Here is a 20,028-nt window from a genome sequence, read left to right on the forward strand (position 1 = left end):
TTTTTTTTTTTATAAAAAAAGAATCATTTATCCAAAATTTCTCCAAAATTTTAAAAATTTACTAAACATCTCATTTTTGTAAATATCAACCCTCTCAAAATCTCTTTCAAATGCTCTCAAAGCTTTTTTTTTTGGGATATATTTTATAATTACTCTAAAAAATAATTATATATATATATATATAAGACAAAAATATTGTAGATTTAAGAATAAATCAAAATTTTAATTTATCCAGTTGATTTCTTAAACAAAATTTTATTCAAATAAATTAAAAATAGTTTTAAAAATCAGTTTCTCAAATCATATTTTTTAGTTTTATTAAATATAAAAGAATTTTTTGTATAAGTCAAAATTGAGTTTTTACAAACTAATATTTTTTTGGCTTCTATATTAAGCTATTTTGAACATAAACATAGAAATTTTTATTAAGATTTAGAAAGAGCTTTCGACTTCGTAGAAGTTATTAGTCAGTTTTCACCCATTTGACGAATCTCAAACTGGTGTCTTCGTCCATTCTTGTTACGAACAAAACCAAAACAACTCTATTACTACTCCCCCAACTCCTCGAATCCTTCCGAATTCATCCAAGAGTTCATCCACCATTATCATCTTGCTTTTACCGATCATCTTCAACTGATCCACCAAGTGCTCTGCTTGACTGGTTTCTCCATGACAATAGAGAAAAAGAACTTCACAACTGATCCTATTTGGGCAATTTTCGATATTACTAGTCTGAAAACTAAACATTGACAATCAGCACTCTCCAGTAATATTTGATCAATTATAGCTCCCTCCAACATCCAGATTGCTAACAACCTTGCTTAGAAAAACAACCCCAAGAATCAGGACCAACTCCTCCTCTTGAACTTGCCATTGAAACAACATTTGTGACTTCTGCTTCTAGTTCCGATTCGCAGAGGCCCTCTAGTAAAGATGGAATATTTTGGACTTATTCGGCAAAAACCCATTATCCAACATCTCCTCCATAACTCTATGTTAAAGCCCATAGATGAATCCCTAAGCAGCACTCTCAACTAATATTCTATCAATTTTAGCCCCATCAACATCGATATTGCCAGCATTAACAACCTTGGTGAGAAAAACACCCCAACAATCAGCATCAACTCCTCCTCTTGAGCTTGCCATTGAAAGAACATTTGTAACTTCTCCTTCCAATGATTCGTAGAGTCCCACAAGCAAAATAGCATATGTTGCCTTATTCGGCAAACACCCGTTATCCAACATCTCCTCCATAACTCTAATTCCCTCCCTTGCATTACCGACTTTACAAAAGCCCTTAATCAACATGTTATAAGTAAAAGCATTAGGAACACACCCCTTCTCCACCATGTCGTCCCACAGCCCTTAAATTTCATAGCACGATTTTTAAGTGGGCCGTGCTGGCCCTGCACATTGGCCCATAATGGCCCGGTCAATATCGGGCTGTGCTGGGCCATTGGACACCTCTAATCATGGGTTCCACATCTCTCAATGTGATTTATTGGGGTTCAGAAAAAAAGGAGACTAATGTTTTTCCTCGAACACAGTAAGAAAAGAAGATTTTTATTTAATTAAAATTTTTATTGATAAAATCTCACAAAATACAATCCCATAGCTTAAGAATAAAAAGGGAAAAGGGGAAAAATTGGTCACCATTTTGGGTTTCTTTCTCCTTTGGTCTGAAAAGGAAGGTTGCCAAAAGATTTCAGTTGAGTAAAAAAACTCATGTCTACTATCTATTGTCGTTGGGGGTGTATCTATGTATCTCCATGACAAAACCTCAACAGTAGTCCTATGAAAAAAATAAAAAGGGAACAAACAGAACTGCAGCCTGAGCTCTAACATTAGAGTGCAATTCTATCAGAGAAAATAACCGAAAAATGAGGAAACAATTATCAGAAAATTTGTAGCACCTGGAACCAAGATGTAATAATTCTTTGTGGATGGATCCTCTTAAGAAGACGGGCAGCTTCTTGGAGTCTCTGATTGAATGAGTGTTGTCGGAATGTAATACTATGTTGAGAACTTAGACAGTAACAGGTGCCACACCTGGACTAGAGATGTTGATTTTAACCTGCACCAGATAAGGGAAAGAAACAAGAAATGAAGGATGAAGTCAAGGCACAGAGAAGTTGATATGCAGCTTCCAATTGGAAGTGAAACATAGAATCTGAAAAGATAGATGATCATCGGTTTGGATAGGTGGTCTAATGTACCAGTGCAGAATGGGAGAGGATTTCATTTCAGGACCTAAGGAGCCTGTCCTCCCTACCTGCAATTTGTACATGTACACAACTCGTGATCATTTTGGTGGGGTTGCTAGATATTCCAGACTAAAAATTTAGGGGCCAGATGATTTTGAGAATCTTACTGTTTGCTGTTTTTCAAAATCGAGATCAAACCTCTTCTATTAGTATAAACCAATCAATTCACAAAGCCTTGATCCCGACTAGTTTTGGGTCAGCTATATGAATTTAGTCTCCTGATCTGTCCTATATTTCTGGCAAGGAAACTAGCTATGTATGACAACATATTCTCCCTTTCCAATCTATTAAATCTTTATAATGATTTAACAGGTCGATCAGAGGGGTCTATAGAGGGAAAGAAGAGGTTACCTTAGCAGATTTGAAGAGTTCATCAAGCACCTCGGACAAGGTTGGATGTGCATGAACAGCAAACTTTATGTCCTGCAGGGTGCACGGGTTGTGAAAGATGATGAATGGAAGGAAAATAGCAACCATTATATTTTGAATGGTATGAGCCAAAACATAATGAATCATGCCATAGATGTAAAGAGGATTTGGTATTACTGTCTTGCAAATTGTATGGGCAAATGGAGGAAAAAAAAAAAACCTGTATACATGTCCCTAGAGCTATTGCATTGGATGCCTCGTGTATGAGGTCTGCAGCGTGTAGTCCAAAAATATGAACTCCAAGGATCTCTCCATTATCCCGTCTGTATATCAACTGCATAAAAACACTTTGTGTTTTTAACAGGTGAGAAAACTACTTACCACCTATTCCAGTAACAAAAGAAAAGAAGAAACTATCATGTACCAGAGAATAGAACAGGAATAAAAGGAGTTATATATACACCTTAGCAAGTCCCTCCCCTTCATTTTCGGCTAGGGCCTTTGTGTTAGCCTTAAAACTAGTCTTGGCAACACTTACTTCAAATCCCTCCTTTTCAGCTTTTTCCCTTGCTTGAGGCTGCAAAAAGTGGAGATCTCTCAGTCAATTTTTTTTTTTTTGGCTAAGCTTTTATTTCTGTGGTTGGATTTCAGATCACCATCATATTACTAATGCACCTGCAGCCATATATGGAACATTTTGTACCAAAACTACTTCCCTTGTGAAATAGCACTCTCCAAATAAACTAGTGGAGATACATCGATTCTCTATTCAAACAGGAATAACTAGAGAATATATATATTCAAACTTATGCTGACCATTTTATGTAAAGGTATAGACTACAGGAAACAGTTTAGTTTGGATAGAAAGGAAGATACTTTGTTATGTATTTGAAGCATCATGATTTTCATACAAAATAGAGAATGGTTGAAGAGGGGAACATGTGGGAGTGGAAATATATAGCTAAGATAATATAAAAGTGTGGGTAAAGCACAGAATTACCTCCGTCAGCCCCACCATACTGATCTCAGGATGGGTGAAACACGCTGCTGGGATGCTCAAATGATTCAGCACATTGTCCTTTCCACTAATTTGTTCAACAACTATGTCGACAAAAGAAAAGTCAGGTTTTAAGTAGATATTAAAACTGAAGGACAAAAACCATGTAGTAGAGAGAGAGTGGCAACAAACAAGGTAATTACCAGAGATTCCTTGGGCACTTGCAGCATGAGCAAGCATCATTTTTCCATTTGCATCACCAATGCAATACAAGTGAGGAACCTATTCATCAAAGATACATGCCAATGAAAAGATGAATAAATACAACAAACAAAGACATTAAGGAAATTAATGACCAACCAGCTTTCCATCCGCATCAATTACTTGCATGTGTTCATCAACAGGAACAAAACCACATTGGGTTTCTACTCTGATCTGAAAATAAAACAAGCATATAAATGACTAGATCTCGCTACTTGTTAAAGTTATTTTACAGTAGCATCCTCCAGGATATCAATATCCTGCTTTTTGCTTCCATTCTCCAAACCAAGCCCTTTTGTGAAAGGGGCCCTACCAGTTGCAATAAGAGCAGCATCTACCTGTGGTAAAAAATGTAGTTTGAGGTTATTTTGGAGAAAATTATATACTAAGAAGGACAGAAGACATAGAACAACGCAAATCATAAAATATAAAAACTTGGAGAAAGCTATTTACTATGAATGATATAAGAGACAAAACAAAACAAATTGAAAAATATGAAAGAATAACAAATTTTGTTCATAAATTTCAAATTCATCTCCACTGCTTTGAACCTGTAGTTATGAACAAGCAGTGATGATTGAAAAGCTTTCCCAAGAACAAAAGCAAACAAAATATACACCAAAGTTGACAATCTAGCGGTCATAAAATGTGAAAAAGGGACTGGGATCACCCTACAATAGCAAACTGGAACTGATTTTGAAGGATAATAGTATCGCAAGCTACAAGACAGTTATATCAGTAAAAATAGAAGAAACTAACATAAGTATAGCTAAGGCCTGAGGTTTGTTGGGATTTCTACCATAAGCCAGACTACAATACATAGAAGGTGAAGTACTTTTGTCATAAATGTGAGAGGCAATGGATAGAAAGAAACAAATCTAAGTTGATGGAAATAAGAATTATCAGAACTTTCTTCTTTTGCATTTCATATATGATATAATGAAATGTGTGGGTATTTTCCTCTAATTTTAATTATCCAAGCTAGCATGGTCTGTCCTCTACATTTAATGCTAAAACCTGGCTTCATCATAGGTAAAATTTTAACATCAATCTTTTCTTAAATTTTCTATCTGATTCCATTTATGTACGTTTGCATGTTGCAAATACACTTCCACTTTATGTTTTTTAGGATGGCGCCGTTTACAAAAAAGAAGCAGCAACCAGAGGACTTAAATTCAAATGTGTGAGCCAACATTTAGGAACCTAAATGTTCTCTGGGATTAGATGCTTAAAACTTACCTCTAAAGTATCCTTTGGTTCCTTTGTCTTTGCATCAATGAGGTCAATCATAACAGGTTTTCCATCCTTAGCTGGAGTAATCTGTAACAAGCATTAAAGAAAGAAATTTAACTGTTATACTATTCCTAATTTTACAATTGAAAGAAGAGCTGTGAGCCATCAAACACCTTGCTTGCAAATACACCAGTATAGTAATCAATTTTTCGAGGATTAATTAGAACCCGCTGAGCCAATTTCCCAATCTCAGGATCAAAGCCAGGCATAAGCTGATCTAAAGCTTCAACAAATGTAACCTGCACAATAATGCTGTGGTCAGCTTGGTGACTCATCCATAAAAAAATTCTGTATTTAATCAGTTATATAGATTATTAAGAGAACCAAAAAAAAAAGTGGAGATGAAAATTCGAGAATACATTTCAAATATTAAGAACTCGCCAAAAAGGGTGTAGAAAGTTTTTGAGGAATTTGTGATGGTGAGTGGGAGATATTTTATAGGTTTGCAGTAGTAGAAAAGTAGAAAAGAGAAATCAAACAGACATGAGAAACTTTAGCAGGAAAATAGAAAAACACATTACAAGATATCATTCTTCCCTACCTTTTCCACGCAAAACTTGTTAAAATCTGTCCGTGTTAAAGCATGCATATGTGTGTGCTGATGCCAAATGAGGGGCTCACTGAACCAACATAAAATGGTATGCCTAAATTCAGGCTTCTAAGCTTAGTACATTCATATTAATGAATCAAAAACTAATTCCTACACTGATCCCAATGCATTGATATCAGAAATCAACCAAACAAAATGTCTGCTCAATGCAGACTTAGCATTAGGTAGTGACAAGAGACTGGTGACCTAAGAAATACTAGGAAATATGATCCTATATGGAGCAAAATGCAGAAAGAAGAAGACTCATGCAGCCAACTCCACATAATTGGAACAAGGCTTCTCCATATTGAGTTTAGGACTTTGAGACAGAAATTAGAGCAGGTGCAGAAGTGGCTTTGGAGACAGAGGCATGGAGTCACTTGTCCTTGGGTGGTTCTAAGGTTTGGAAGCAAGGGTTTGAAAGCAAGAAGATGGATTAGGCATGATTTTCTTTCCTTTGTTTTTCTTCCACCTTTCCCTTATGCACAACGTCTACTTGTAACTTTCCTCAATGACTAATGTTCTCAAAATATTATTCTTGACATTTTCAGGGTAAAACATAAGCACCATTCCCATATGAACAAGCTTTATAAGAAATGAACACAGGAAGGAATGGTGAAATAACAAGAAGATTTGAGATTGTGTCAGTAGAAAGCGGTCAAAGTAATAAAAAGTGAGAGAATAACAAAAAAGAAAGAACAAAAGGTATACTCTACTTAAAACTTAAGAGTATAAGTACAGATGAACTAAAGATTTTCCACAGCTTTCAGTTCGAAGATGAAATTACTAATGAAGTATCTTTAATATGATAATATTGTGCCTACCTCACTTCCAAGTGCTGTATATACATCACTAAACTCAAGACCAATGTAGCCGCTGCCAACAATGGCTATCCAATCGGGAACAAATTCCAATTTAAGTGCTTGATCACTGGTTATTACAGTTTTCCCTGCAGACCACTACCTGAAAAAATTAGTAATCCTGAGGGAATAGCAGATTTCCATGCAAAAGTGAATAAAATGAAGATAACAGGCACTTTCAAGGTTTTCAGCCAAAAGATTGAAGCATAATGAAACTAGGAAGTAGAAGCCATTGCGGATATCTAATTTTTTCTCCCCAGTTTATATTGTCCATAGACACTCATAGTACTGAGCATCTGGAGATTCTAATGCCCCTTTATTCTATCAGATCATGCAGTTAAGCACCAAAGTCACCAATTCCTTTCAGATTAAGGGTATCATAACTAAAACACAGCATCAGGAACTCAGTAGACAGTTATTTCTCAGAGATCTTCCATACTATTGACACACATCAACCTTGTAGCTTAAATTTCAGGGTCACAACCATAGATGGATGAAAATGGATAAGCACATACCATCAACTTCAACTCCCTTAGGGACGAAAGGTACAGAGCCAGTAGCAATTATTATATCTTTTGCTGTTATTACATTGCCAGAGGAGCCAACTTTTCCATATTTCACCTTTTGTGGACCCTGAATAAATCCATAAATAGTAAAATCATAATTCTAACCAGTGCAAACATAAAATTATATTAACTTCAAAATAACCTGAATGGCTAGATTCTCATGAATGCATAATTAAAAACAAAATTAAAATAAACTAACTCAACAGATAGCATATGGAATGTACCAAAATTGTGCCAACACCTTCAAGTATATCAACTCCAAGACCCTTCAATGAATTGGTCAAGTTACTTCTGATTTTTGAGGCAAGATTATTTGCATGATCAGCTACTCCTTGCCTATCATACCCAGCTGCAGCAACCTATCATCAGAATCTTCAAAACATCATCATATCTCATGACTGAAGTTGATGCATACAAATTCCAACAATAGGTAACAACCCAACAGCAGAGTGCATGAACAAATTAAGCAAGGACTCAACAAATTTATAAGCTAAGCTCTAATTCATCGAAACAACTCGAACTATGAGAGGTTTATCTGATCAGAATCAAAACCAAGTTTGAGAAGCAAAGAAGCATGATATATTATTCAAATTATCATCTTAAGGATATTCACCTGTAAACCAAAAGCCTTCATGTGATGCTCATCCTGAAGCTCCCGCATCCGCCCACTCACAGCAAGGAGAGCTTTGGAAGGAACACAGCCCCGGTTCACACATGTTCCTCCAACCACATCACCTTCAATGATCGCAGTCTTCCAGCCCTGCATACATTTTTTTTTTCGAAATTGAATAGAGTCATGATGTTCATTTCTTGATAGCTTCAAATTGCTCAAGTACTTGTATTTCTCAGAAAGCAAAAAACATTTTCCAAAACGAATTGTTTTCAGGAAATATCTCCAAATTTTTTTATACCAAAAACAGAAACCAGTCCTCATAACAATCCTCAAATACAAATCCAAAAAACCGTACGGAATAAGACACAGAAAACAGAAACACGCTACCTTCTCAACGGCGTGAAGAGCAGCGCCGTGGCCGCCGACTCCAGCTCCGATGATCACCAGATCGTAATCAAACTCATCGGAAGCGCTCCCATCCTGCGGCGCCACCGCCGCTGACACCACCTTCCACCGATTCGACTTTGCTCCGAGCTTCAAAGCTTCGGTTCTGAGGCCGCAGAAGTGGAGCGCGGGAGAGGTGGCGACGGTGGGGGAGGAAGACGATAGGAGACGGAGGCGATGATCGGATTCGGATCTGGCATTGGCGGCGACGGAGGAGGAGATCCGGAGAGAGAGGGAGGACATTTTGGGGATGAGCTAGGGTTTGAGAACAAAGAGAGTGAAGCAATTCAGAGAAGAGATTGCCTTGGTGGTGTCCGTTGAAGTGGCGGAGCTCACGAACCGTTGGCGCTCTATTTTGTGTTTTTGGTTTTAGGGAGGGTTTGTTTGGTAACCGTTTTATTAAATATAAAAATTATTTTTAAAACATGTTGAAATATTTTATGTTTTGAAATAAACTTTTATTCTAAAAAAAATAAATAATGATTTTTTAAAATTATTATCAAAAATTATTTTTTAGAATTGTTTTAAAAAACAATTACTCTAAAAATTCTCCCACACTTCCTTAAAAATGATTTTTTTATTTTATTTTTTTACCACTTTGACAATGTTTTTAAAAATAATTTTTTAAATAACAATAATAATTACTAAAAAAAATGGTTTTTGATTAATTTTTAAAATAAGACTTTATTTAACAGCTTAAATATAAAAAATAGTTTTATTAACTTAAATTCTATGAACGTGCCTATAATGTAAGATTTTTACTATAAATGCTTGTGGAAAAATATTTAAAAACATCTTAAATTAGAGTTTTGTATGATAATGATTCTAAAAAATATTTTAAACATTTTTAACACTTAAATTTTTTTATTTTTTTAAGTGTTACAAGAGTTAAAAACATTTTTTAAAATCACTATCAAGCATACTCTTATTCATATATTTTTTGTTTAAAAATTTTCAAATATGTTTTCAATATTTTCAAATAAAAAAGAAAATTCTTGGAACCTTAAAAGTATAATTCAAGTAACCTTCAAAACTATTTAACTAAAACTCTCTTCATGTTGTAAAGAAATAATTCTCAAAAAATAGATTTTGAACTCAATTGTTTTTAAAAAGTAAAAACTGTTTTTATTTTTCATTTAAAAAATATTTAACAAATTTTAAATTTAAAAAATTTGAGTTTTTTATAAAAAAAAGTTTTTACACATCCAACAAACAATCTAATATCACTATTGTGGATAATGTCCAATTCACATCTGACTTGGCAGAACAAAAAATCTTCAGAGGCCCATAGTTTCAAAAACCATTGATTAGAAAATAATAATAATAATAATAAATAAAATAAAATAAAATAAACCCCAAAAGGCAAAACCACCAACGGCACAGTCTAAGAAACCACAATCCGCCCACAGATTTCACGGCCCAAAAGGCCCAATCACTTCCACTATAAATACAAACCCGGTTCCTCACCCAAAGCCACAACGTCACCTCACCCTCGACTGTTTCTTACCATCCGATCGAAATCAAAGGTCCGCTCATCCGATGGCTGAAAACGAATCAAAAGGGCGCAAGATCCTCGTAGCCGTTGATGAAGGCGAAGAGAGCATGTACGCTTTATCATGGTGCCTCGGCAACATCACTATCCAAAATTCCAAGGACACCATCGTCCTCCTTTACGCCAAGCCTCCTCTGGCAGTCTACTCAGGTCTGGATGGAACTGCTGGCATGGGAGGTAAATTTTCGTATTGTTTGTGGGCAATTTTGGTCAGAAGAAGTGTGAGGGCTGTTTGGTAATTGTGTTTGTTTTTTCAGTGCATTTGTTTTCTTCCAATATAATGTTGACTATGGAGAGCTATAGAAATGAGGTGGCCCAAGGAGTGATGCAGAAAGCCAAAAACCTCTGCTGGCAGCATAGTGACGTAAGTAATTATTTTGTTCTTTCAAGGGTAAAATGGTCAGAAAAAAAATCATTTGCATTTTGAGTCATTGCCATTGTGTATGAGTCATCTTTTCAGTAGAAGGGCAAAAAGGAAAAGTTGATCACTTGGGAAGAAATTAAACGTCATGATAAGGGTAAAATAGTCATATAAAAATGTTTCTACGACTAAATTAATATTTTGGCATTCACTATGTATGAAGTCATAATGTTTCATCAATGGTTAAAACGGTCAAATAATTATTTTTAATGTGATTTGACTTATATAACCTTGGTTCAAATTTTATTTCCCTTTCTCCAAGGGCACACCATGGTCAGAAAAATGTGGTATTTGTGGTTAGACTAATATACCCTTAATAGAACTTTTTAAGTTAATTTTGTCGTATGAAAATATTAAGGTGTAAATGGCCATACATTATTTGTTTAAGGGTAAAATAGTCATATAAAATATTGATCCATCTACAATATTTTGTAATACTTGATAGTGGATGATATTAATGGTTTCATAATTGACTGTTATAAATTAATTCACGTGATATGTGAATTGACTAATATACCCTTTGGTGTAGATTAAGGTGGAGACTATGATAGAGAATGGGGACGCAAGGGATGTGATATGCGGAGCGGCAGAGAAGTTGGGCGTTGACATGCTGGTCATGGGAAGCCACGGCTACGGGTTGATCAAAAGGTGGGTTGCATGAAAATTTCAGTGAGGTTGAGCACAACTGGTCAGAAATATGTTTTAGATTGACTAATAAATATGTCCTTCTGATTGATGAGAAATTATGTCTTTGGGCAGGGCCTTTCTTGGGAGCGTGAGTAATCATTGTGCACAGAATGTCAAGTGTCCGGTCCTGATTGTAAAGAGGCCCAAATCGACGGCTGAGAATAAATGATATGCGAAACTTTGAATTCTCTATTTTCTTTTTTTTTGATGAGAATAAATGTAAAGAGGCCCAAACCCTTGTAAAAATCTCTTCTTCTTTTTTCTTTTTTACTTTTTTTTTTTGTTTAATTTCATGTTCCCAACATCTGAAAAGAACTTGTGTATGTATATAAAGTTTATTAAATATAAATATTTATTGAGGCAAAAGGTAATAAAAATGACTATAAAAGTGTTGAAATGTCATATATTTCTTCTCTTTTCCTCCCTTTGCTGCTTTTGGATGTCTTTGTTGTTTGATTTCTAGGTTTTTGTTTAATTTTGAGGGAAAGTAGGGAAGTAAAAGTATGGAAGAAGAATATGGAAGTGGAGAAGCAGAGATCGGAAAGGGTAGGATTTTTGAGGGGGTTGTCACCTAAAAAGACGGGCTGAGGACCCTTTTTTCTCAAGAATCTTTGGTAGACCTTCCTAATGGCAGTGGGAATCAATGGATCAGGGCGACAAAAAACCTCCCAACCATCCAACTATAGATCAGACAGAAGGCACAAGAGCATATTCTGATGGGGGAAACCCCAAAGGCTCCTACTTCATGCGGGTAAAGCTTTATCTTCAAGACCAAATTCAGAGTGGCGTCATTAAACCAATTGAGCCTTCCTTGAAGCTCATAATAGAATCTCATCACCCAATCATGGTCCCTTTCCACCATATTAGATCTCTGAAGGAGTGCACAGCCAGACCCGGATCTACTTTCTCACAGCCATTGCATTGAACGAGGCTCAGAAACAAAATATTGGCCACAACAAAGAGGAATCCATTGAAAATAAAACACAAAAGAAAACGAGTAAGGGTGATTCTCAGAGGTTTCACTTCATGAGTCATCTGTGAACCCTCTGATTAGGTGAGAAAAACCGTATCAAATGCAACTATAGGCATTTTCATAATAGAGACAAGGCATATTAAGATTAACAATGACAAACATGAATGCAGGATTATATCTCAACAAACAACAAGTGACCTTCATTATCCACCTCAAACAAATCAACGAATACTCAAATATCAACAAGAGACATAGAAGAGTGATAAACAACCAAAAACAATCAATAAGCCTGTAGCAATCATACTTGAGAAAGTCCTTTTCCAGTAAGACTAGCCAGACTCCGAGTTTTACTCCCGAGTGTAGGGACCCATCCCTGATGACACGTGGCACACGTCCCCTGACGATACATGGCACATGATCCTATCCGGAGTATCCACATCCGGATTTCCCCAAGAGTACACGTGGCGCGCTCTCCTATCGGGACCTCCTGAAATAAAGAGCACACGGGACTCACAAAGCATCACATCCGGACCACCGCCATTATTCATCCAGCGACCTTTCATATTCTATCCGGATATGTTCATCCGGATCACCAACCAAACCAAGCATGCCTCACTACGTCATTCTGACATCCTGTCACAATCCATATTCTGATGCCTGCAGAGTGAAAAGACAGAAGTGACAGCAATCACTTCCCACGATCTCTGACAGTCGTTCGTAGGATGAGAATGTCCCTGACACCACCTAGTGGCATTATGGTAAACCAAAAAGTCTTCCATCATTTATGGAGGAAAGAGAATTTCTGAATGCTATATATATGAACCTTCGCGCCAAGAAAAAGGTAAGCTTTTCAATACCTAGTAAAAGGCCAACTGTGCCAACTGCTTTTATCTCTCTTTCCATAACTGACAAAATCATCGGAGGGTGTATCCGGACACCCTGTCCGTACGCCTTTTGCAGGAACAGCTGAATCATGAATTTATATTGGTTGAGATCGTATGTCCATCCATTTGGCAACTACGTGGATCATTAGGAATACGAGGCCTCAACACCGAGATGCTCACCTTCCAACTTGTTTCTCCTCACTTTGCTACCTTTAGAAAAAATGATCTCCCCTCCCACTCTCACCCGCAAGCTAAAAATGAACCTCACCCCCAAAATATCTTTGTAAAACAACCAGACCCCCTCTAGCTTGCTGTCCAAACTAAAGAAAAACCCCTGCCAAAATATCTCTCTAAAACGACAACAAAAGCACCACCTCTGCTAACCGAAAACGCTCCTCTAGAATCTTCCTTCACAAGTGTCACTTTTCCATTGGCTTCTCAATCAACCAACCTGATTCTACAACAACCAATTAGGAATTGACACATAGCCTCTTGTGACATTTGGCAAAACAAACTGTATGAAAGTAAGCCCCAAATGGGGTCTACAAAATCTAATATCACTATTGTCGATAATGTCAATTCACATCTGACTTGGCAGAACAAAAAATCTTCCATAGTTTCAAAAACCATTGATTAGAAAATAATCATAAAATAATAAAATAAAATAAAGCCCAAAAGGCAAAACCACCAACGGCACAGTCTAAGAAACCACAACCCGCCCACAGATTTCACGGCCCAAAAGGCCCAATCACTTCCACTATAAATACAAACCCGATTCCTCACCCAAAGCCACAACACCACCTCACCCTCAACTGTTTCTTACCGTCCGTTCAAAATCAAAGGTCCGCTCATCCGATGGCTGAAAACGAATCAAAAGGGCGCAAGATCCTCGTAGCCGTTGATGAAGGCGAAGAGAGCATGTACGCTTTATCATGGTGCCTCGGCAACATCACTGTCCAAAATTCCAAGGACACCATCGTCCTCCTTGACGCCAAGCCTCCTCTGGCAGTCTACTCAGCTCTGGATGGAACTGCTGGCATGGGAGGTAAATTTTCGTGTTGTTTGTGGGCAATTTTGGTCAGAAGAAGTGTGAGGGCTGTTTGGTAATTGTGTTTGTTTTTTCAGTGCCTTTGTTTTCTTCCAATATAATGTTGACTATGGAGAGCTATAGAAATGAGGTGGCCCAAGGGGTGATGCAGAAGGCCAAAAACCTCTGCAGGCAGCATGGTGACGTAAGTAATTATTTTGTTCTTTCAAGGGTAAAATAGTCAGAAAAAAATCATTTGCATTTTGAGTCAGTCCTTGACTCCTTATATATGAGTCATCTTTTCAGTAGAAGGGCAAAAAGGAAAAGTTGATCACGTGGGAAGAAATTAAACGTCATGATGAAGGGTAAAATAGTCATAAAAATGTTTCTACGACTAAATTAATATTTTGGCATTCACTATGTATGAAGTCATAATGTTTCATCAATGGTTAAAACGGTCAAATAATTATTTTTAATGTGATTTGACTTATATAACCTTGGTTAAAATTTTATTTCCCTTTCTCGAAGGGCACACCATGGTCAGAAAAATGTGGTATTTGTGGTTAGACTAATATACCCTTAATAGAACTTTTTAAGGTAATTTTGTCGTATGAAAATATTAACGTGTAAATGGCCATAAATTATTTGTTTAAGGGTAAAATAGTCATATAAAATATTGATCCATCTACAATATTTTGTAATATTGTAGTGAATTAATCTAATGGTTTCATAATTGGCTTTGATATTTTTTTTAGAAAATATTAACTTATTTGCATGATAATGTGAATTAACCATTATACCCTTAATGGAAGTTTCGGGGTAATTTTATCACCTGAAAATGTTAAGGTGGTAGATGGTCATAATTTAAGGGTAAAATAGTCATGTAAAAATTGACCCATCTACAATATTTTGGAATACTTTTGTAGTGGATGATATTAATAGTTTCATAATTGACTTTTATAAATTAATTTACATTATATGTGAATTGACTAATATACCCTTTGGTGTAGATTAAGGTGGAGACTATGATAGAGAATGGGGACGCAAGGGATGTGATATGCGGAGCGGCAGAGAAGTTGGGCGTTGACATGCTGGTCATGGGAAGCCACGGCTACGGGTTGATCAAAAGGTGGGTTGCATGAAAATTTCAGTGAGGTTGAGCACAACTGGTCAGAAATATGTTTTAGATTAACTAATAAATATGTCCTTCTGATTGATAAGAAATTATGTCTTTGGGCAGGGCCTTTCTTGGGAGCGTGAGTAATCATTGTGCACAGAATGTCAAGTGTCCGGTCCTGATCATAAAGAGGCCCGAATCAACGGCTGAGAATAAATGATATTAGAGACTTTGATTTCTCTATTCCAACCCTTGTAAAAATCTCTTCTTTTTTTTTTCTTTTTCTTTTTTTTGAAATTTCATGTTCCCAACATCTGAAGAGAACTTGTGTATGTAAATATAAATATTTATTGAGACAAAATGTAATATAAAATGACTATAAAAGTGTTGAAATGTCATATATTTCTTCTCTTTTCCTCCCTTTGCTGCTTTTGGATGTCTTTGTTGTTTCATTTCTAGGTTTTTGTTTAATTTTGAGGGAAAGTAGGGAAGTAAAAGTATGGAAGAAGAATATGGAAGTGGAGAAGCAGAGATCGGAAAGGGTAGGATTTTTTAGAAGGTTGTCACCTAAAAAGACGGGCTGAGGACCCTTTTTTCTCAGGAATCTTTGGTAGACCTTCCTAATGGCAGTGGGAATCAATGGATCAGGGCGACAAAAAACCTCCCAACCATCCAACTATAGATCAGACAGAAGGCACAAGAGCATATTCTGATGGGGGTAACCCCAAAGGCTCCCACTTCATGCGGGTAAAGCTTTCCGCTTTGCCATATTGTGAAAGAGCTTCCTATTCTTTAAATTGGCTGGCTCCAAATTGGAAGTCAGATATTCCATTCACTGTCAGTATTTTCCTGGAAAAGTTAGTATGGGCCCTTATTAATAAGGATTACACACCTAAAGAAAAAGGGTGTGTAATTCCAAGCATAAAAATATACGGAGAAAACAAAGCATTTCTAAGGAAAAATTTCACGTCATTGGAAGCTCCATTACACTGCATAAATGGTTTTCCTTTTAGTCCCCCACCTAATAACTCAAGACAACCAATGTGTTCTAAAGGCAATCAGCCAAGCAGTCTCAAGCCCTCAACCGTTTTCTCACCCTACCGACTAAAATTAAAATAAAAACGTAAAAAACAAAGAAAAATTCTTTGAGCTCAAGCTTTATCTTCAAGACCAATTTGTCAGCATGATATTGTAGTCGGCTCACCCTACAGCTCATCCTACAATCATGAACATAAGAAATTGATATAAGGTGACGGATATTTAATAGATAGTGGATATCAAACAGTAATCAGAGAAACTTACATGCTTGTCTTCTTCATCATCACTGTCAGCTTCCTTGCCTGTTTCTGATTCTAATTTGGCTTCAGAATCAGAGTCTTCTGCCTCGGCAGCATCAGCATCAGCATCATCTTCATCCTCGACCTAAACAACAGATTAATTCAATCAAGACAAGAATGAAATAAATGTAATTAGAACAAGTTCTTAGATCGGTGTTTGTCACTTACATCAGAGTCAACTGGGTCCTCCTTCGATTCCTGAAAAAGGATCAAATTTAAAGTTAGTGAAAATAGAAAAGCAATAGCAGGACCAACTATTTTTCAAACAAATTTCTAGGGCTGATTTGTCAGAAGTGAGAAGGAGGTTTTCTTTGAACCCATCATGAAGCGTTGCATTTTTTTCCCATTTAAGCTCATCAACTAAACACTGTGATGTGAATCCAGTTACTGAACCAGAACTTCCAAAAATTCCAATAATCCATACATATGATATTATCTCATTGACAAATCATATAATATAAGAAATGGGTAAGTTAGTACCTCCTCTTCCCTCTTCTTCTCTGCCTCATCAAATGCTGCCTTCTCAGCCTACAAAACATACACAATATTAAAAATCAACCCAGATATGGAAATCGGATGAAAAATGTGCTATATGGTGGCAAAAGCAGAAGGCAGCATCACATACATCCTTGTACTTGGCCCATGTTTCTTCTACCAATTGCTTTGCATACTCTGGATCATCACAAATCAAGACATTGTCGAACAAGGTCCCTGATTTCACCTGGCCAAATGTACATCCTCACATATTAGAATTTGAATTGCTCAGGAAGCATTACAACCAAAGAATTAAATAGAGAAATAAAAATTAAAAGAATAAAATAAAACAAGACAGACATTACCTGCCAGAGTTCAATGCCCACATACTTCAAATCGGGGAAAACATAGATCTCTGGGTCATCTTTGAACTCTGGGTTGTAAAATATGAACAGTTTATAAGCATCTGAATGTTGAGACCGAACCAAAAAATAACTATGGCATAGAAGAAGCAGGTGCATGGATAGGAACCTGGGTTGTCAATCATTGGTGCCTTCCATTTTCCCTTGTAGTTGGGATTCTTAATTTTCTTTGGCTGCCAAGAGATAGAGAGGAGTTATGACAACTCTTTTACCAGCAAAATTAAATGTTTCAACTTAAACTAAAACCATGCTACAAACCTTTGGCTTCCATGGTCCCTTGTACTCAGGGTTGGCAATGGTTGGAGCTGTCCATTCACCATCTTCCTCATCATCCCAATCTTCAGGCTATAATTCCAAATAATTTTAGTCAGTTACCAAATCAGAAAACTAAAACCAAAACCCTTTGAATCACAATTTGGATTAAATATACCTTCTTTGCATCAGGATCCGGTATCTCCTTCGGGATGTCATCATATCCCTGTAAATATATGTTAGTCAGTTAATTGTACAAAACAATTTTAGATGTCAATCACCAATTTGGGACAATGCAAGCACAAGGCACTAAAATGAGGAATTGTCACCTCTGGCTTCTCATCTTCAGGATCAGGAATGTACTCCTTCTCATCCCAATCTTCAGGCTGTTATCATTATAAAATCGCATTATTGTTCATCCAAAATTAGTTAAGTTAAAAAGAAACTGGGCTGAATTGATGCATAAGGAATTACTTTCTTGGCCTCAGGATCCTTGATCTTCTTTGGAGGGAGAATATCCCAATCAGAGTACAGACTACCAGTCTGTTTCTCAACGTTGTCAATGAGGATGCTGTAGGTAGCATCTGGCTTGAGGATGAAAGTGTAAACATGGGATAGCTGGTCAGTCTCACAAGGAACATCCTTCTTAATTAAGTGATTTTTTCCATCTCGTGTAAGAATAGCATGGACCTTTTTGGTGGTATAGCCACAGATATCAGGTCCAAACATGATGCTGCAATCATGTTTTATAACAAATCAACAACTTTGAAAGGGATAAGAAGTTTGGAGTCAAAGACAAAGGGACAAACAAACAGTAAGCAAAAATACCACTGACCTGTATGGGGTATCACCACCAAATTTCTTTTGATCAACCTCACCACTGAGCAACTTCATGTATCCACCACCACAGTCAAGCTTCTGTTCATGTTTAACAGTAAATTGGAAAACTAATGTCTTATCTTTGTTGCTGAATTCAGGGAACTCAGCTGATATAGCATAGAATCTGTAGTCCTCACTTGTTTGGATACCTATATCAGACCATTGAAGTCAAATCAAGTTACACATTTCAAACTCCAAATTAATAAAGAGAATGAAACATTGCCCCAAATAGGTATAAGAATGTGTATGAAAATAATACCTTTATCATTCGGGTCTCCATGCCATTTACCAGAGGTGTAGTTCCATTCCCCAGCCATGTTCTCATCTTTCTTCCATTCGGATTTAACCCACTTATTCTCCCATCCATCTTAAAGTATTCAATTCAAAAATGAATTACATATTAGACTCAATGAAGGAAATGAAAGTCATAAGAAAGCAAATACTGATTTATTAATTGAAACAAGCATAGATTATCAGAATAGTAAACAGTACTGCAGACTAAGAGATTAACCAGAAAATATAGAAACAACATGTACATGGTATATATACATCTTCATCATGCATCCAATAAATAACTGCTGTTTTCATCGATCCACTCACAGTCAACATAGATCAAAAGAATTCCCTAAATTCGCATATGGGCAACAACTACATTTACATAATGGTAGTAAGAAATAAAGTTCAAATATTTATCCATAGGATCAAAATCACCCCTCTATCATTACGTAGCTGAGAAAATGCAGGAAAAGAGAAAACAATAAAAGTCTGAATCTTGAACTTCTCGTTACTGTAGATCCGACTAAACTAAATCTCCGCTCAGTTATGTTCTCACAGATCCAGATTTATACTGCTCTTTTCTTTGCTCCACTTTCCCGGCAACCAAACAAGAGCTTTGTCCAAGACCACCAACATTTCCATGACCAGAAGAACTCGATACACAAACTCAAAAAGAAATCAAATACGTTAAAATTCTCAGGACCAAAGTGCACTACATCAAGATTTTGAACTCCAAAACACATGCAAAACGCCACAAATTCACGCAACCAGATCGAGAAATCAACCAAAACCACTAGCATTCCCACAATCTAAACATCAAATACAGTAAACATTTCCGTATCAAAGCATTTCCATTACAAAAATTCGAAATCCTACACTAACACTCACGCACTGATCCAGAACCATTAGATCGAGAAACGAAAAGAGACAAAACACCGACCGATCACAAATCCCACTAAACTCATCCCAAATTCAACGCAAAAAAACAGGATCTAGGGAGAGTACGTACCATCGAATCGCTCCTCAAAGAAGACTTTCGCAGAAGCGATGGAGAGGAGAGAGAAGAGAGCTAGAGAGAGAAAGATAGGGTTAGGGTTTCTTCCCCGAATCGCCATGGGTAGAGAGAGAAGGGGAGGGAAGAGAGAGAAGGCTGTGAGCTCAGTGATGTGGAGGGGTTATATAGTGAACGTCACCACACGATTTTACAGTGGGTAATAATTGGCATTACCTCGGGGTAAGGTCCTACGTGGCGCATTTCCAATGACGTGGACTTACTGTGGGATGAGATGGACGAATAATTATTTGCCACGCCGTATGTGTTTGTCATTGGAATTACGTGGGTGATGGCGATTGGAGAATACACGAACGATGGAAGGCTCTGAAGTCTTCTTACACGTGGACAAATTATGGACCGAATTACGATAACACCCTTGACTTGTATGGAAAAAACAATGAACGTGAGTATTTTGGA

General features: G+C 36.8%; 5 protein-coding genes across 7 annotated transcripts in view; 3 read left to right on the top strand and 2 right to left on the bottom strand.

The window, feature by feature from the left end:
- LOC117930635 (zinc finger matrin-type protein 2) overlaps positions 1 to 989 on the top strand; it is a 33,146-nt gene extending 32,157 nt beyond the window's left edge. The window contains exon 8 of the mRNA XM_034851268.1: positions 826 to 989. Coding sequence (XP_034707159.1) covers positions 826 to 989 — 164 coding nt within the window. The remainder of the gene's footprint in view (positions 1 to 825) is intronic.
- Positions 990 to 1,549: 560 nt separating this feature from the next.
- LOC117929810 (dihydrolipoyl dehydrogenase 2, chloroplastic-like) lies at positions 1,550 to 8,599 on the bottom strand. 3 transcript variants are annotated; one of them, XM_034850229.1, is made up of 16 exons: positions 8,200 to 8,599; positions 7,813 to 7,959; positions 7,424 to 7,558; positions 7,149 to 7,266; positions 6,598 to 6,722; positions 5,298 to 5,423; positions 5,131 to 5,211; positions 4,167 to 4,229; positions 3,991 to 4,065; positions 3,834 to 3,912; positions 3,634 to 3,734; positions 3,097 to 3,210; positions 2,854 to 2,967; positions 2,616 to 2,687; positions 2,217 to 2,272; positions 1,550 to 2,074 (listed from the first exon to the last, which is right to left on the bottom strand). In XM_034850229.1, the coding sequence occupies exons 1-16, from the start codon at positions 8,497 to 8,499 to the stop codon at positions 2,014 to 2,016; spliced, it is 1,767 nt and encodes a 588-aa protein (XP_034706120.1). In that variant the 5' UTR covers positions 8,500 to 8,599; the 3' UTR covers positions 1,550 to 2,013. The 3 variants fall into 3 exon arrangements, with proteins under 3 accessions (XP_034706120.1, XP_034706121.1, XP_034706122.1); XM_034850230.1 differs by lacking the exon at positions 2,217 to 2,272; XM_034850231.1 differs by lacking the exons at positions 1,550 to 2,074; positions 2,217 to 2,272; positions 2,616 to 2,687 and having other exon boundaries at positions 2,860 to 2,980.
- A 1,133-nt stretch (positions 8,600 to 9,732) lies between these two features.
- Positions 9,733 to 11,282, top strand: LOC117929812 (universal stress protein PHOS32-like). The gene is made up of 4 exons (XM_034850233.1): positions 9,733 to 9,985; positions 10,066 to 10,172; positions 10,759 to 10,877; positions 10,989 to 11,282. The coding sequence occupies exons 1-4, from the start codon at positions 9,796 to 9,798 to the stop codon at positions 11,083 to 11,085; spliced, it is 513 nt and encodes a 170-aa protein (XP_034706124.1). The 5' UTR covers positions 9,733 to 9,795; the 3' UTR covers positions 11,086 to 11,282.
- A 2,289-nt stretch (positions 11,283 to 13,571) lies between these two features.
- On the top strand, positions 13,572 to 15,315 carry LOC117929813 (universal stress protein PHOS32-like). The gene is made up of 4 exons (XM_034850234.1): positions 13,572 to 13,818; positions 13,899 to 14,005; positions 14,811 to 14,929; positions 15,041 to 15,315. The coding sequence occupies exons 1-4, from the start codon at positions 13,629 to 13,631 to the stop codon at positions 15,135 to 15,137; spliced, it is 513 nt and encodes a 170-aa protein (XP_034706125.1). The 5' UTR covers positions 13,572 to 13,628; the 3' UTR covers positions 15,138 to 15,315.
- A 532-nt stretch (positions 15,316 to 15,847) lies between these two features.
- On the bottom strand, positions 15,848 to 19,710 carry LOC117929811 (calreticulin). The gene is made up of 14 exons (XM_034850232.1): positions 19,567 to 19,710; positions 18,541 to 18,648; positions 18,238 to 18,430; positions 17,877 to 18,135; positions 17,732 to 17,788; positions 17,581 to 17,628; positions 17,409 to 17,495; positions 17,260 to 17,317; positions 17,094 to 17,161; positions 16,880 to 16,975; positions 16,735 to 16,782; positions 16,423 to 16,452; positions 16,220 to 16,339; positions 15,848 to 16,134 (listed from the first exon to the last, which is right to left on the bottom strand). The coding sequence occupies exons 1-14, from the start codon at positions 19,670 to 19,672 to the stop codon at positions 16,123 to 16,125; spliced, it is 1,290 nt and encodes a 429-aa protein (XP_034706123.1). The 5' UTR covers positions 19,673 to 19,710; the 3' UTR covers positions 15,848 to 16,122.
- Between the last annotated feature and the right edge of the window lie 318 nt (positions 19,711 to 20,028).

This window comes from Vitis riparia, chromosome 14, assembly GCF_004353265.1.
Source record: "Vitis riparia cultivar Riparia Gloire de Montpellier isolate 1030 chromosome 14, EGFV_Vit.rip_1.0, whole genome shotgun sequence".
NCBI classification, from domain to species: domain Eukaryota; kingdom Viridiplantae; phylum Streptophyta; class Magnoliopsida; order Vitales; family Vitaceae; genus Vitis; species Vitis riparia.

Coding starts and splice junctions, on each gene's coding strand:
- LOC117929810 (XM_034850229.1), bottom strand. CDS start 8,499: ATGTCCTCCCTCTCTCTCCGGATCTCCTCCTCCGTCGCCGCCAATGCC. Junction 3,735..3,833: donor AAGTGCCCAAGGAATCTCTG/GTAATTACCTTG, acceptor TTGTCGACATAG/TTGTTGAACAAATTAGTGGA. Junction 2,688..2,853: donor CTCTAGGGACATGTATACAG/GTTTTTTTTTTT, acceptor TGCACCCTGCAG/GACATAAAGTTTGCTGTTCA.
- LOC117929812 (XM_034850233.1), top strand. CDS start 9,796: ATGGCTGAAAACGAATCAAAAGGGCGCAAGATCCTCGTAGCCGTTGAT. Junction 10,173..10,758: donor TCTGCTGGCAGCATAGTGAC/GTAAGTAATTAT, acceptor CCTTTGGTGTAG/ATTAAGGTGGAGACTATGAT. Junction 10,878..10,988: donor GGCTACGGGTTGATCAAAAG/GTGGGTTGCATG, acceptor GTCTTTGGGCAG/GGCCTTTCTTGGGAGCGTGA.
- LOC117929813 (XM_034850234.1), top strand. CDS start 13,629: ATGGCTGAAAACGAATCAAAAGGGCGCAAGATCCTCGTAGCCGTTGAT. Junction 14,006..14,810: donor TCTGCAGGCAGCATGGTGAC/GTAAGTAATTAT, acceptor CCTTTGGTGTAG/ATTAAGGTGGAGACTATGAT. Junction 14,930..15,040: donor GGCTACGGGTTGATCAAAAG/GTGGGTTGCATG, acceptor GTCTTTGGGCAG/GGCCTTTCTTGGGAGCGTGA.
- LOC117929811 (XM_034850232.1), bottom strand. CDS start 19,672: ATGGCGATTCGGGGAAGAAACCCTAACCCTATCTTTCTCTCTCTAGCT. Junction 16,976..17,093: donor TGGGCATTGAACTCTGGCAG/GTAATGTCTGTC, acceptor ACATTTGGCCAG/GTGAAATCAGGGACCTTGTT. Junction 16,340..16,422: donor AGGACCCAGTTGACTCTGAT/GTAAGTGACAAA, acceptor TCTGTTGTTTAG/GTCGAGGATGAAGATGATGC.